Source organism: Abramis brama (genome assembly GCF_963993115.1).
Source record: "Abramis brama genome assembly, chromosome: 9".
NCBI lineage: Eukaryota > Metazoa > Chordata > Actinopteri > Cypriniformes > Leuciscidae > Abramis > Abramis brama.
In genome coordinates, this window is record NC_139971.1 from 33,528,073 (window position 1) to 33,542,642 (window position 14,570).

Below are 14,570 nucleotides of genomic sequence, written 5' to 3' on the forward strand. Positions count from 1 at the left end.
AAAACAATTACTGTATTGCCAGCAAACTCTGTTCTAACACAAAACCTCATGGTTGTGTCTTCATCACACCTTTTGATAACACACTGAATAGATACTATTACAAACATTATGGATTCAATTACATAAGTTCGGCAATGTAAGTGTATTTTCTAATGTGGCATCTGTAGCCTGAATTACTGTAATTAATTCAATAACAAGGGTGATTTGACACGTCTCATGCATTGTTTGTTGTTGAATGAATTGTTAAAAGTACTAAATTGAAATAAGATGATACTGTTTTGTTTCTGTTATTAAACGAAATTTTCTCATTACATATTACAATAATCTTGTGTTTGAAACAATGAATATGTGGACTGAAATGTGTATAACTGTAGGCTAATGGAAGAATGGGACCAGGTTTTCCAATTATCTGTGTTATGTGATCAGTTTAGATTTTTGTACTAAGAGTTTTGAAAAAAGCGAATAAAAAAAAGCGAATAAAAAATAAATAAATATATTTTAATAAAATTAGCCAATGAGATTAGAGTAGATTATCAAATAGGCCTATGCAACTATTTACTATCTAACTAATCTATCTAACTACTTTGGAATAGGCTAATTAACAAAGTGCACATATGCATCCTTAGGTGTCCTCTAGCAAAATGTATGTAAATGAGAAGCAGCAACAGATTACATAGTAAAAAATAAAATAGATATTTTAGAAGAATTTGCATTAGAAAAACGCGCTTCTCTATTGGTCGTATCATTAATATACAAATATGGGCGTGGCTGCCGCATACGTCATTACGCAGGACATTAATGAGAACACAATCGGGTGAACAGGAACTTAATAGTACACTATAATCATGTCAGCCTTTCCTGCTGGTGATGAAAGTGATGGGAGTAGCGACGAGTGGGATATTGGATATTCTGATAAAAACATAAAACCATGCGCTGAGGTAAACGTAATAAATAGATTTTTTAACACCTCCAACACTGTACCATTTTATATTTTGGCTTGCATTCGCCCACTTAGTTTAAGATAGTAATGTACACAAATTATTTGCATGATTAAAAAACCTTTTTATCTGGCTGGCAGTTCTCAGAGGAAGTACATTTGAATGGAGAAGATAAAGTATCCACCTTGAAAAGAGCCATTACTGCAGGAAATGTCGACCTGGTGCGCGAGCTCTTGGACGGGGGTGTGTTCTTGTATTTATAGTTTTTATTACGGCGAGACAAGCTACAAAACATATAAATATATGCCCATCTCATCGTCTTTTAACAGGCCTGGACGTGGAGACGAGGCTTGGTTTTGGCTGGACTCCTCTCATGTGCGCTGTCCATGTGGCCCACTATGAGCTCACTGAACTGCTGCTGGATCATGGCGCAAGTGCAAACTTCAGCAGAGGTAAATGGAGAGTTTCTCCATAATCCAATACAAGGTTTCTCAAAAGGTACCCATAAAATCATTAATGCGTGTATCAGAACTTTACATTGCAAGATTAAACGAGATATTAAGATTTGCCGCGTGTACTGGCACTTTTCACTTTAATGTTGTCATGGTAGTTCACTCAAAAGTTCATCAATACTCGCCCTCAAGTTGTTCCAAACCTGTATGGATTTCTTTCTTCTGTTCAACACAAAAGAAGGTACTTTGAAGAAAACTGGTAACCAAACTATGGAAGCTTGTTTCCGCCACAGAATAAAACAATTTAAAGGATAATTGTAACTTTTTATCTCACAATTCTGACTTTTTTTTCCTTCTCACTTGCTAATTTACATCTCGCAATTCTGACTTTATAACTCGCAATTGTGAGAAAAAAAATGTGAGATAAAAAGTCGCAATTATCTTTTAAATTTGTTTTATTCTGTGGTGGAAACAAGCTTTCATACCAAACAGTTGACTGACCCCTATGGAAGTCAATGGTGCCCATCAACTGTGTCGTTACCAATATTCTTCAAAATGTCTTCTTTTGTATTCAGTAGAAGAAAGTAATGCAAACAGGTTTAGAACAACTTGAGGGTGAGTAAATGATGACAGAATTTTCATTTTGGGTGAACGATCCCTTTAAATAGGCACCTGTGTGATTTTATCCTCATTAGAAACTTTTACACTTGTTTTTTTTTTACACAAAATTATATTACTAACATAAACTCACATTAGATAAGGGGATACACACTTTGCACTTGTCTACTTCCATGATACATTTCCAGTGTTTGGTCCAAGTGTTCAAATGTTGTAAACATCTGTTCAGTAGTATTTAACACAACATAATTTAATTGCGGTGCTTCTACTTAAAGGGATAGTTCACCCAAAAATGAAAGTTTTGTCATCATTTACTCACCCTCATGTTGTTCCAAACCTGTATGAGTTTCTTTCTTCTATTGAACGCAAAAGATGATATTTTGAAGAGTGTTAGGAGCCAGACCCTACATCCAGTTGATGGACCCCACTGACTTAATTAATTCTGATTAAAAGCAGTTGCCAACATTTTACAAAATACACATATCTGTACTCATCTCTGCACCAATAAAATGTGCAACACTTTACATTTTACCACCAAATTAAATGTAATCTAATTAAATTAACTTGGACCAGAAAGTTTTCCCCAATCATGATTTTGGGGCACATTAGTTTGTGAACATGATAAATGATGGGATATGCTTCGAAACGGTATTAGATCTAGTGTGTGTTAAGGGCACTAAGCCTTTAGTATTTTTCAGACGCTTTGAAGTGGAAAAAAACCACAAGTGCATCTATTGGGACAGGCCTTTTTTCTGTTATAGGCCAGTTTCTTAAGAGTAAATCAAAGCTATCTGCGAATAGAGCATTTCTACAATGCCATCAGTAACTTATCAGGTGCATAAAGGTGTACTATACTTCGTGAACCTTTAAGGATTTAAGGTCAAAGGTTTAGTTTGATAAGGTGAGAGCAGGTGCTGTCAATCTGCCATTGCACCACATGGCCTTCCTTTGACTCTTGTGGGTTTTTATTGGAGAGGATGGGGTTTTGCATCAGCCACCGGGAAGGAACCCAATGATATCAAATCAAAAGAGCATGGCTAGACTTAATCCTTCGGGGGGAATAGTTTGGTTTTCATTAATACGCTTAACATTGATGTTGGTAACATTCTTTTGATTTCAACCCATGTGCTAGCGAGGATGGAAACCAATTAGTTTGCCTTAGTGTCCTTCATCTGCTATTACTTAATGTTTGTGACGCACATGCCGAACTATTGTAACGTGTAATTAATCTGCTGGTGTTTTTTTTCGTTTACATATTGTCTTTGTTAATTTTTTTTCCAAAATTGAATGCATGTGTTGGTCAAGGTGAAATGTCGGCACATGAGCGACTGAAGCGATGTAGACACTTCCGCTGTGTCCACTGGGAAGAGATGGAGGGGGAGTTCCAGAGGGGGTCTCGAGAAACTGAAGCTGCAGGCTTAGACAGGAAATAATTAAATGTGAATGCAGCTGCCACTTCCTGGTCTGTGTTCCGCACAGAAGGGGAAGAATGTACAAGTGATTGATAATGGTGGTATACAGAGCGTGGTGCTGGCGTCATTGCGTTGGCCCAACACTGGAGCTTTATTTATTTTCGTGCTCCACCGCAGACGCAACTAAACTATGTCTGCATCCTACTCCCAAGCAGACCTGCTCCTGCAGTCTAAACGCAGCTATCATCACAACACACAAAATCCTAACATAGATGGGTCTCCTTTCTGCAACAACACAACATTAGAACTGCTCCCGGTCGGATACGTGACCGAAGTACCAACAGTGTCTTAGTCCAACAACATTAGGCCATGTGAGACTCACATGACGTATGTACAAGCATGTCCATCCTGTGGTATGAACAATTACCATTGGAGAATATTTGTGAGAATTATTAATTGATTATGAAATGGTATGTGTGTGTTTTTCCCTAACTTCCGTACACAGACCACTACACGGTTCTGATGGCTGCTTGCACAGCAACGTCTGCCTCAGAAGAGATGATCTCCAGGTGTGTGGCTCTTCTCCTCAGTCGCAACGCTGACCCGAATGTCTGCAACAGGTAGGAAAGGTATTTTGCAGGTGTGACTGCTCCTGCTTGGCATGCTGATGAATTCTACTGTGGAATTTTGCTAGTCAAATGTTATTCATTTATTTTTGCTAATTGACATGGACGTTACATGGCTAACGGACAGTGGCGTGCACAGACCTCCACAGTGGCAAAATCACGTTCCAGGGGGCACCGCAATACAACCATAGGGCACTTTACTATTAGCGATTAAAGGGGCAGGGGCTCAAGCCTCAAGTGCATGCCACTGACATGGAGTAAAATGGTTCCTTTAAATCTCATTTATGATGTTGTCAACCTTTATAGTTTGTATATTATGGAAGCCCATTTTCAGTCTCAGAGTAAAAAAACCACTTTAAAATTAAAATTTTACAATCTTTTATTTTATTTGTTTTCTGACAGTATCTTGCTTCTGTAGTTTATTCTTTGGCATTTAAGAAAAATATTCATGTTGACTGCAGTGATCTCTCACATTAAGTGCCTCGGTGATTATCAGTTTTGTTCATTTCTCTATTGCATCAAGGTAAAACAAGCATTCAAATAAGAATAAATTAAATTCCCACAGTCTTGAAGAATCTGGATATATGCCTAGTTTTAAAAGTATGTAAAAGTAATAAATATACGCTTTTGTGATGCCAATCTCTCCAATTATTATTATTTTTTTTTTGGGTAGCAATTGAGTATTGATATTTCTTTAAATATTTATTCACTAAATTACAAATGACTAGAAAATGTTGTCGTGGTCAATCCGGGGGGCCTTGGAATCAAAAAGTTTGAGAACCAATGATTTGATTATTCAATTTAAAAAGACTGTCTCATCCACATGCATCCAAAATTAACAACAAATAGTCACAAGCGCTGTCTAGCCCTGTTGATTGAGAGTATGTGAAAAAATGCTCCCACCAGCTACAAAACATTAACACTGGCCAGACAGTGTTTTAAACAAGTCTTCCTAACAACTCTGTTTGGGAGGTGATGTGTACTCAATAGTGCATTTTTCAGGGCAGCCTCCAGCTGCTTATCATCTGTCACCCAAACCGCTCACATGATCTGGAGTGTCAACAAGCATGTTGCTCACTTGACTGGTGAGAAAGTGATTGTTTCCCCATCCAGACAAAATATTTAAAGTTCGTTAACAAGGTACAGGGAGACGTTGGGCCTGTCAAAGATTCATCCTCTTCCTCTGCCCTCTCAGTGCTCCACACATAACTTCCAATATGCAGCAGCTGCATTTCCCTGAATCTTTTTGTTAACAAATACAGCATGCTTAGACTAAGCCAGACATCATTTGGGAAGGGGGCCTGTTTCAGATTAGTTGAGATTTCATTATTTGAAATTGCTGAGACTAAAATTGTACATTTGGCTACCATTCTCTTTCACATGTGAAATCACAGGCATATAATAGATGTTTAACTGCATCACCTCATGTAACATTGTGATTATGGTATTGGGGTGAGTCGTTTTAATTTGCATGCATTATGTCTCTGATTACATAATATAAATAGTAATACATAATTACTATTATATAATACAAATAGTAAAACATAATTATATATTCTGTTGCGCTGCGTGTTTCAGAGGGAAGCGCAGAACTGTTTTCAGCAGCTCTATTCACAGTAAATGCTGCTTTTCATAATCTCCATAACCATGTCATCATTCCAGTACCTTGCTATAAACTTGCTGAAAGATAGTTTACTCAAAAATGAAAATTGTCATTTGCTTAACCTTAACTTAACCTTAACCATGTTGTTCCAAACCTGTATGACTTTATTCCTTCTGCAGAACATAAAAGAGATTTTGAAGAACGTTTCAACTGTTTTTGTCCTACAAGAAAGTCAATGGGGTCCAAAACATTGACTTTCATTGAAAAAACACTAGACATTTATCAAAATATAATCTTTTGTTTCACAGAAGAAAGTCATTTATACCACTTGCGTATTACCTCATGCATACTTGCTTCAAGTTGTGAATTGCAGACTTTTTAAAATACAACAACATATAATATTGAGCTTGTGTAGCTATTGTGTAGCATTTGCATTCATGTCCTTCCATAGAGTACAGGATGTTTCAGGCTTTAAATGTGAAGAGAATACAATCTAAAAGTCACTGGGCCCATGTGGCCTTACAGAAAGCATATTTTGCTGGCTAATTTTTCAAGACTTCTGCTGGTGCCTCTTCCTTTCATTCATGTAGTTTATTTGATGATGTGCCCAGTGAGGCTAATAAGCGTCAATGCTGACAAGCATATGCTGTTCCTAATTTTAGTTTAGTATATGAGAAGCATTTATAACTGCTTTTACTAACTCCCAGTTATGTAAATACTTGAAAATTGTGATCTTACCCATAGTATAAACCCAATTCGAATCGTTTTATTGATTCAGTAAGTTTTATTGCTCCCTTGGTTTTGGTAGAAGGACAGCCTGGGAAAATACTTTTAAGACTATACACATTTATCATAAATACAGTCCCTGAAGGGTAAATGCGTAGATAGCAAGCAGATAATGTCAAGATGAAGAATGATGGTGCCCTTGCTCACCTGTGCCCCACGCTATAGAGTTCAGTTTGCCACCATCACCTTCTCTGGGAAATGCCACCCATGTTGATTAATAGCCTCAGGATTTTCCCATAGACTTAAGGTGTGATGTTTTGACACTGTGATCTTTAGATAAAAGTGTATATTTACAACAGTGACGCAAGCTCTAAGCACAGACGACTAGTAAGTTCCTCTTTTGTGCTTTTTGCAGGTAATGGATTGTCCTAAGCTAGGTGTAAAATGTTTTTGTCTTTGTTTACTTTGGCACAGTTTGACTTTTTATACGTTTAAGGGGTGATTTACAAACAGGGGCATCATGCACCTGTTTTTATGAGGGGGGCTTCAGTGGTTGTCCACACTCACTTGGCGCTCTAAGCAAGATCAGACATGATTAACATTTTAGTAGTTCTTTATAAGAACTGTCAGATGTGTTAGCGTAGATGTACATTTTTGTTTAGCATGCAAGGAGGCCTCCATTTAAAATTGCAACCTAATATTAGTATATGGTTAGTTTTGTAATGAACCAAATCTACAATCAGGGTTTTTATATTTAACTAAAACTAAAACCATAAATCGTTACATGAAATAAAATACACATTATCTGAAATCAAATTAAACTAAATGCATTTATCTACTGAAATCACCAAAATTGTAATAAAAATTAATAAAAACTATATGGACATTTAAAAAAAAACATAAAAATGACGAGCACACAACACATGCACTTTTGTTGTATAGATTAGCTCTGTTCTGATTCAGTGTTGTTGTTTTTTTTTTTTTTATCAGTCAGGGTTACTAGTTAACAAACTAAAACCATAAAAAAAAAATTGTAACGAATTAAAATGCACATCAATTGAAATTAAATAAATAAAATTCGCATCTTCATTTAGTTTAACGTGATTTACTAAAATACCTAAAATAAAACTGAAATAAAAATCAATAACTATATGGACATTTAAGCAATCAAATAAAAATATCAAGCACACAATAAAAATAAAAAAAAAAAAATTAAAAAGAAAATAAAAAATTCGGAATATTATCTATTATCTAATATTATATCTCAATGATACTAAAATAACACTGACTACAATTAATTGTGCAAATTAATTATGAAAAAATTTGTGGAAGTTGCTTTTAGGGCTGTCACGATTCCTTGATTAAACTCTAGTACTGGATTTAAAAAAAATCCTAGATTGCAATTTACCTGTCGAGTAACCGGAAAAATATCGGAAGTGGCGCATTCCTCGGAGTGGATGAGAATCTATGAACCGCATTATTTGACCTTTTTCTAAAGGTCTATTTTTATTACCACAAAAAATTAATCAATTACTCGATTAATCGTCAAAATAATCGACTGATTACTCGATTACCAAAATAATCATTATTGACAGCCCTAGTTGCTTTTAAAATCCAATTGGTTAAAAAATCTGAAGGGGCACGAAACATCTCTTTACAAATATATTTACCGTGAGAGGTAAAGGGTGACAAGCTTGAATCTCTGTGTCTTCTGTCATTCTCAAGGGTTTCATTTGGTGTAATTTCAGATATTGTTTTCATGAAACTGCCAGAACACTCTGCAGTTTACTTTAAGATGTTGACTATAACAAAAAGTCACTAGGCTTAGTTTATCACAATTACACTTTGCTTCTAACAATTCCACTTCAGTTTATTGCAATAAATGACTCGTGTTAAATCTAAATGTGGCAGAGAACATATCCCCTGTATGTGTGATTCGTACCCAGCAGCATAATCACAGTAACATCTGCCAGTTCTCTTGAGTCTTGTTTTTGGCCTTTGTTCAGGTCCAGTATGACGTGTCTGATGCTGGCTGCCAGAGATGGCTATTGCAAGCTGATTAATTTGCTGGTGTCACATGGAGCAGAGCTGAACTTTCAGAACGATAACGGACATACGGTAAGTCCACCAATAATGGCTGTGATAATCATAAGTCATGTTAATAGATGTAGAGTACATTTAACTCTCTCTATATTTTCTATACATCTGCACTGTATCATAGTCAGTTAAGCAGATGTTCTTAAGAGAAGATTAATATAACTGAGCATCTAATATTTTGTTCTCCTCTGGTATCCACTGTAATGTTCTGATGGAGCAGGCCCTCATAATAGCAGTGCAGTATGGACACGAAGGCGTCGTGTTGAAACTGCTTCAACTAGGAGCGGATAAGTCCATCAAAACCAAAACAGGGAAGACAGCATCTGAAATGGCCAAAGTGTTCAATTACCCTGAGGTAGGTCACCTTCTGCCCTGCTGTGAACTCTAATGTCAGAAATCATAGACATGTCATTTTTAGACTACAGTTAAAGTGCTCCTGTTATTCTATTTCCTAACTTTTACAGTATGTTTACATGCATTCAAAAAAAACAAACGTTTAATTTTCTCATAATATGTTGCACATCACCTCGTTTCTCAGAGTCTGAAAACTAAAAAGTTTATGCGATTTCAGATACAGCCTCTATCTTTGAACACTGTCTTAAATGGGTACTTGTTTTGAATAAGTCATTACTTCACATCCCCTAAAAAAGTACTGTATGTCATGGTATGAATGTATACTGTACGTAACACATCCGCCATGTTGTTGTTATTTGTTGTGCACTTTGATATTTAAAACTTTACAGACCTTTTACATTCACAAACAGCTATGTTACACACTGCATGAAAAATAAACTTAAAAAAAAACATGGCTCTTGCTTTTGAGAATGAGGAATATTAAAGTTGTGCTCCTTCAGATCTCCAGGATCCTTGATTCTCCAGAGCTCCCTAATGCAAATGCCAATGCACAGTCCAAAGCTGAGGCACCGTTTAAAAATAAAGAGAGGTGAGCCTATGTGTCTGTGACTTGGCTTTTAACACCCTCTGGTGGTGACTGAAAATAAATACTGTGCTCATATGGTTTCTTGAGCAGCAAATCATCACATTAGAATGATTTTTGAAGGATCATGTGCCACTGAAGACTGGAGTAATGATGCTGAAAATTCAGCTTTGCCATCACAGGAAGAACATTTATTAAAATAGAAAACTGTTATTTTATATTGTAATAACATTTTACAGTTCTACTCTATTTTTGGTCAGATAAATGCTACATTTTTGAGCGTATAAATATACAGATGGGTAGCATATTCTGGTTCTCACTACACATTTAATAGCCTTACAAATCAATATAAAAACTGTTGGGCTCAGATATTGATGTTGTTAATGAGAGTTCATTCTTTGGGCTTAATCTTACAGTTCTTCTAAGCTGAGTGATATTGAACTGCTGCTTCATGGTCTGAGTCTGGATTATCTCTCAGACATCATGGTGGTGAGCCAGTCGATTTATTTTATTGTTACACTTAAACAAATGTTTACAATAGAATCTATATAAAATTTAATCTGTGAAGTTTTTTTTAATTATACTGCTAAACTTTGGTCGCACTATAGACCTGCGTTGTAAAATAAAATAAAGGTAATCAACATTGAAATTCAAAGATAATCAATATTGTCTAACAAATGTTAATTTTAAGTTTCAGTTCTCCTATGTCTCCTACACTTCTGTTTACTTTTTACACTGGCAGGATCATGATGTCACTTGGAGCGACTTGTTGATCATGGAGAAGGGGGATTTGGAAAAGGTATGTAGATTGAGCATTTTTAAAAGATAGCAAGAAGAACAAAATATATTTTGTGCAAAACAAACACGTACAAAGTTAGTGGATAGAACTATACTGAATGGAGTTAAAGAGCTTATAAGGCAGTAAAATAATACTATTTCGTTGTAAGTAAGATTGGATTTTGGCTTTGGTTATGTCACATGAGCAGCTTTGCTTATTTTGTTCTGCTCAAGAATTAAATGACAGTCACTGTGTAGCTAGTATAATTATGCAATATATAAATATAAGCAAGACAGACAAGATATAAGAAATATGGATTACAGTTATATTTAAACAAAAATATTTTGTTCTCACACACACGTGCGCATCCATCCCATAAAATGATAAATCAGCTTTCTTTCTCTTTGTAGATTGGCGTAACTGATCCTGAGGATCAAAAGAAGATTCTCAGCGCCATGGAGCAGATGCACCTTGATAAAGTAGATCTGGACACCCTGACGCCTCTTAATAACATAGACAGCGGGTAAAGCTCATCAAGCCTAAAGATAAACTAAACTTTATTGTATGTTTATGTATCCACATCAAATTCAAACCATATTTATTCATTCATCATCAGTTATGGAGTCCTATGAACAGTTTCCCATGCTGGTAACAGTCTGCAGTGCAGCTATGAGCTGCGAAACTCGCAGCAGGACAACAGTGTCTTGACAAGGCTTCCATGTAAGCCTGTCTTAATGGTTTAAGCTCTAGTAATGATTTGTAAGGTGAGAAATGAACTAGTGCCGTTTCTGCATGCTCCGGGCTCTGACGGATGGCGGTGAGTAGGCGGCATGGCGGCCATGTTTGACTTTAAAGTCCACGCTTAATGAACCTAATCAATCTGTAATTTCTTTATTCAATGTCGGGGAGGTACAGAGAGGGCAGACGGACACACAGTAAATTATGCGGTTAAATCCTCTTCTGATAGGTCCTCCGTAAACACACATTAAAAGGATATAGGGTTACAGTGAAATTCATCGCCACAGTTTATTTCCTGCCTAATGGGATGTATGTAAACATAAGCACTGCCGCTTTCACAAGAGTTCATAAGTTGTTTCCGGCAGATAGCTGTAATGTGTAGCTTTGATGCTGATGTTATTTTTAGGGCAAAGAAGATTTACAAATATTATTAATGGATTAAACCGTAATTGTTTATTTTGAGTGGTTGAATTATTTAAAATGCAATTAATACCCAGCATGCATGCCCTGATACAATTTGATGGATCTGCTCATGGTGCCTGTTGGGACGGTGACATTAACCCAGCACTTAGTCGTCCCACAAGAGCCTATCACTCATTCAGTCATAGAAAAACTAACAAAGTGACCCTCCGAGCCCATCTCTCCATCCTGGAGAAGATAGTAACTCCACAGCGTCTGACAGTGTTTACCACGGGCTCTGACAGAGTGTTAGGAGAAGAAAACGGCTGCTTGGGGAAATGCTCTGTTAAGATAACACTATCAACATCGTGCGGTATGTGTGAGCCATTACAGGAGTTTGAAATTGTAAGTGATTGCAGAAGTGCGCCAAGAATGCTGTCAAATCAAGTGATACCATTGGTCATTTAAGAGAGATTTTCTTCAGCTTTCAATGTTTGTCATTGAAAAGAAAAAATAGACTTTATTAAATTTTTCCTAAAAAATTAATCATGGTGATGATCTTGGATAAGTGTACAGGGCAGGGTACAGTGCGCTGCAGTAATGACATCATTTTGTAGGAAGTTAGCATCACCCTGGTTCCCTCGATTAAAAAGCCGACAGGCTTTTGTAATTGCTCTGTGACAAACAAAAATCAATGATTTTAACATGTTTTGTTCATAATCGTCACAAATGAAAATAACTTATGAAATTTGAATCCTCAATACAATTGCTGGAGGATTACAGGGACTACACCATGGTCACGTGACTTCAACGTCACCATCACTAAGCTTCCAACAACTCTTTCAGTCTTCATTTTCCCTGAAAGTTTAAATGGTTTGCAAGTGTGCGATTATAAACGCAGTGAGGCTGTAAAAGCTAACTAGTAAGTAGATGAGTTTACCTGTTCTGCTGATGATGTTTAATGTTCCCGACAACCTCTGTAGTCCTATTTAGCCACTTGTTAGCAACCGTAGTAAAAAAATAAGGGGAATTACTGATGTATTTTATGTTTTTGAATTAAAACGTGAAAATATTGTGAGCTTGTTAACTATAGACCTTATTTCAAGCATTTAACCAAAAACACATTGACTTTAGGGAACCCGAAGTGCTAAAATGCTAACTTTTTTTTTTTTTCTCAGCTTTTGCTCTACAAAAATACATCATCCATTCAGCACTCCATTATGTAAAGGCTAAGCATAGAGGAAGTGGAATGTTTATTTAACTACTTTATAAGTTCTTGAACAAAGGGTGTAATTTGTGAAATGTCTTTTCCTCAGGAGTGAAGATTTTCTAAACTTTCTGATCAGCCTGAAACAGCAGTGCTGTTACTTGACAGAAACCTTACAGGATGTCATCAGCAGGTTCCCACGTAGCCCCTCTGAGGTTCGTTGTGTACTGTATCTGCGTCCTTTGTAAAACACGACTGTCTTGTGTAGCTAGACTTTTGATTTGTGGCAGTCTGGAACACATTGCTTTGGTAACACTATTTCAGTGGTCCACTTTAGACATTCTACTAGTCTACCAATACACTGAGAGTTAGTTGCAAAGTTACTTATAGTTAGTAACTATATGTCAACTAACTCTCAGAGTATTGGTAGACTGTGAGGTTAGGTGTTAGGGTTTGGGTTAGTGAATTAAGTTGACATGTAGTTGCAAAGTTACTTATAGTCAGTAAAATGTCAGTTCGGGGACCATCAAAATAAAGTGTTAGCAGATATTGGGTGGATCTGAAATAAAAAGAATTAAATCAATGGTACATTGTTGTAAAAAAAAAAAAAAACACTTTAAAAATATAGACTTGGTCAGACTCCACAAAAGATAAGCTTGTGTGTGTGTGTTCCATTGTGAAAAAAAAATAGTTTAAACAACATGAGGGATGGTTAATTTTTAATTTAGACCAAATAATGTATGAAAAGGTGTGACTAAATTGGACAGTGTTTTAGACAAACATTTTTACTTGCAACAATCATGCAACCTTAATATTGACCAGAAAATTGTTGCTGTTCAAAGTCACTTCACTTCACAAAATCTCTGATGGGCCATGTGCTAAATGTGTTTAAATGTGCATGGCACTTTTGAGAGTGACTGCCCTAAACGCCTGAAATGATCCATAAGTACAGCCTTGAATAGATGAGAACGAATGAAGTGTATTTGAAATGAAGTGGCATTTTCAACTGAAGTAGTAGTAGTAGTAGGCAGACAGCTAATGTGTCTCACGTTCAGTGCCTGCTTGTTTGTGACGCCTTTGTTTGATAGGTTGTTCTCACATGTGATCCCAAGAAAGAGGCTCAAGCCCTTTGCACCGAGCTAGTAACTCAGACTGGAGACCTTCAGAAAGAGATATTCTGTCTCAAGACCCTGCTCAGCAAGGTCAGTCATGTCCACATTCCTTTGTCCTCTTCTTTCATCTTCTCTGATGCTTCTATTTACAATAGTTTTGTCTAGTAAAAATACTCTCGAGACCAACAGGGGCAGCCATTGCATCCCACTCAGATGTCGCCATAGTCTCTTTCATGAGGATGAAGGGCAATCAGTTGATTAATTGAGAATCAACTAGGGATGTAATCCGCTAGCACTTTCCAGGGAATTTCCACAACTCTCATCAATCTCCACTGTGGAATTAGTTCAGTGAGAGCTGTTTGCAGCTGCTTGTTGCCCCTGTTGTTCTCAAAGCAGTCAGAATTTGATTGTGCCAGCATATCAAAATAGAAATGCTTAAATGCAACAGTTTCTCAGATTCCACTATACCATATGGATACTGATGTTGTGAAATACTGGGTTTTGGGAGGGTTTTTCACTGAAATCTAGAGGCAATTGGTAATTGGTTTTGTTTAACTATAAACAATACTATTGGCATAACTTGTTAGAATAAATTCCAAAATGATTTGATCTCTTTTAACACTTAATTTTCCCTCAGACGGACCACACAGAACACACCTTTCAGCCTCTTCAACCAAACTCTAATATTGGTCAGCGAGGAAAGGCCCGCAAGAGGTTTGCTGCCGTGCTTGGACTTGGAATGTTTGGAGCAGGGCTGCTATTTGTGTTGTCACGATACAGAAATTTGAACTGTTTTTGAGGTTATGTATTTCAGTGATGCATGCATTTTAAGTTGTTACCCCAATATTTTATTAATCATCATATGTTCTGCGTTTACGTTAGGGGTATGTTACGGTTCCCTTTTTTGTGGTGCTTTTCTAGACTGTT

At 36.6% G+C, this 14,570-nt stretch overlaps 1 protein-coding gene across 1 annotated transcript; it reads left to right on the plus strand.

The window, feature by feature from the left end:
• The first annotated feature begins 782 nt into the window (after positions 1-782).
• Positions 783-14,570, plus strand: asz1 (ankyrin repeat, SAM and basic leucine zipper domain containing 1). The gene is made up of 13 exons (XM_084124957.1): positions 783-938; positions 1,079-1,181; positions 1,268-1,390; positions 3,926-4,040; positions 8,382-8,493; positions 8,693-8,827; positions 9,327-9,415; positions 9,826-9,898; positions 10,152-10,208; positions 10,598-10,710; positions 12,641-12,746; positions 13,620-13,733; positions 14,281-14,570. The coding sequence occupies exons 1-13, from the start codon at positions 846-848 to the stop codon at positions 14,440-14,442; spliced, it is 1,395 nt and encodes a 464-aa protein (XP_083981083.1). The 5' UTR covers positions 783-845; the 3' UTR covers positions 14,443-14,570.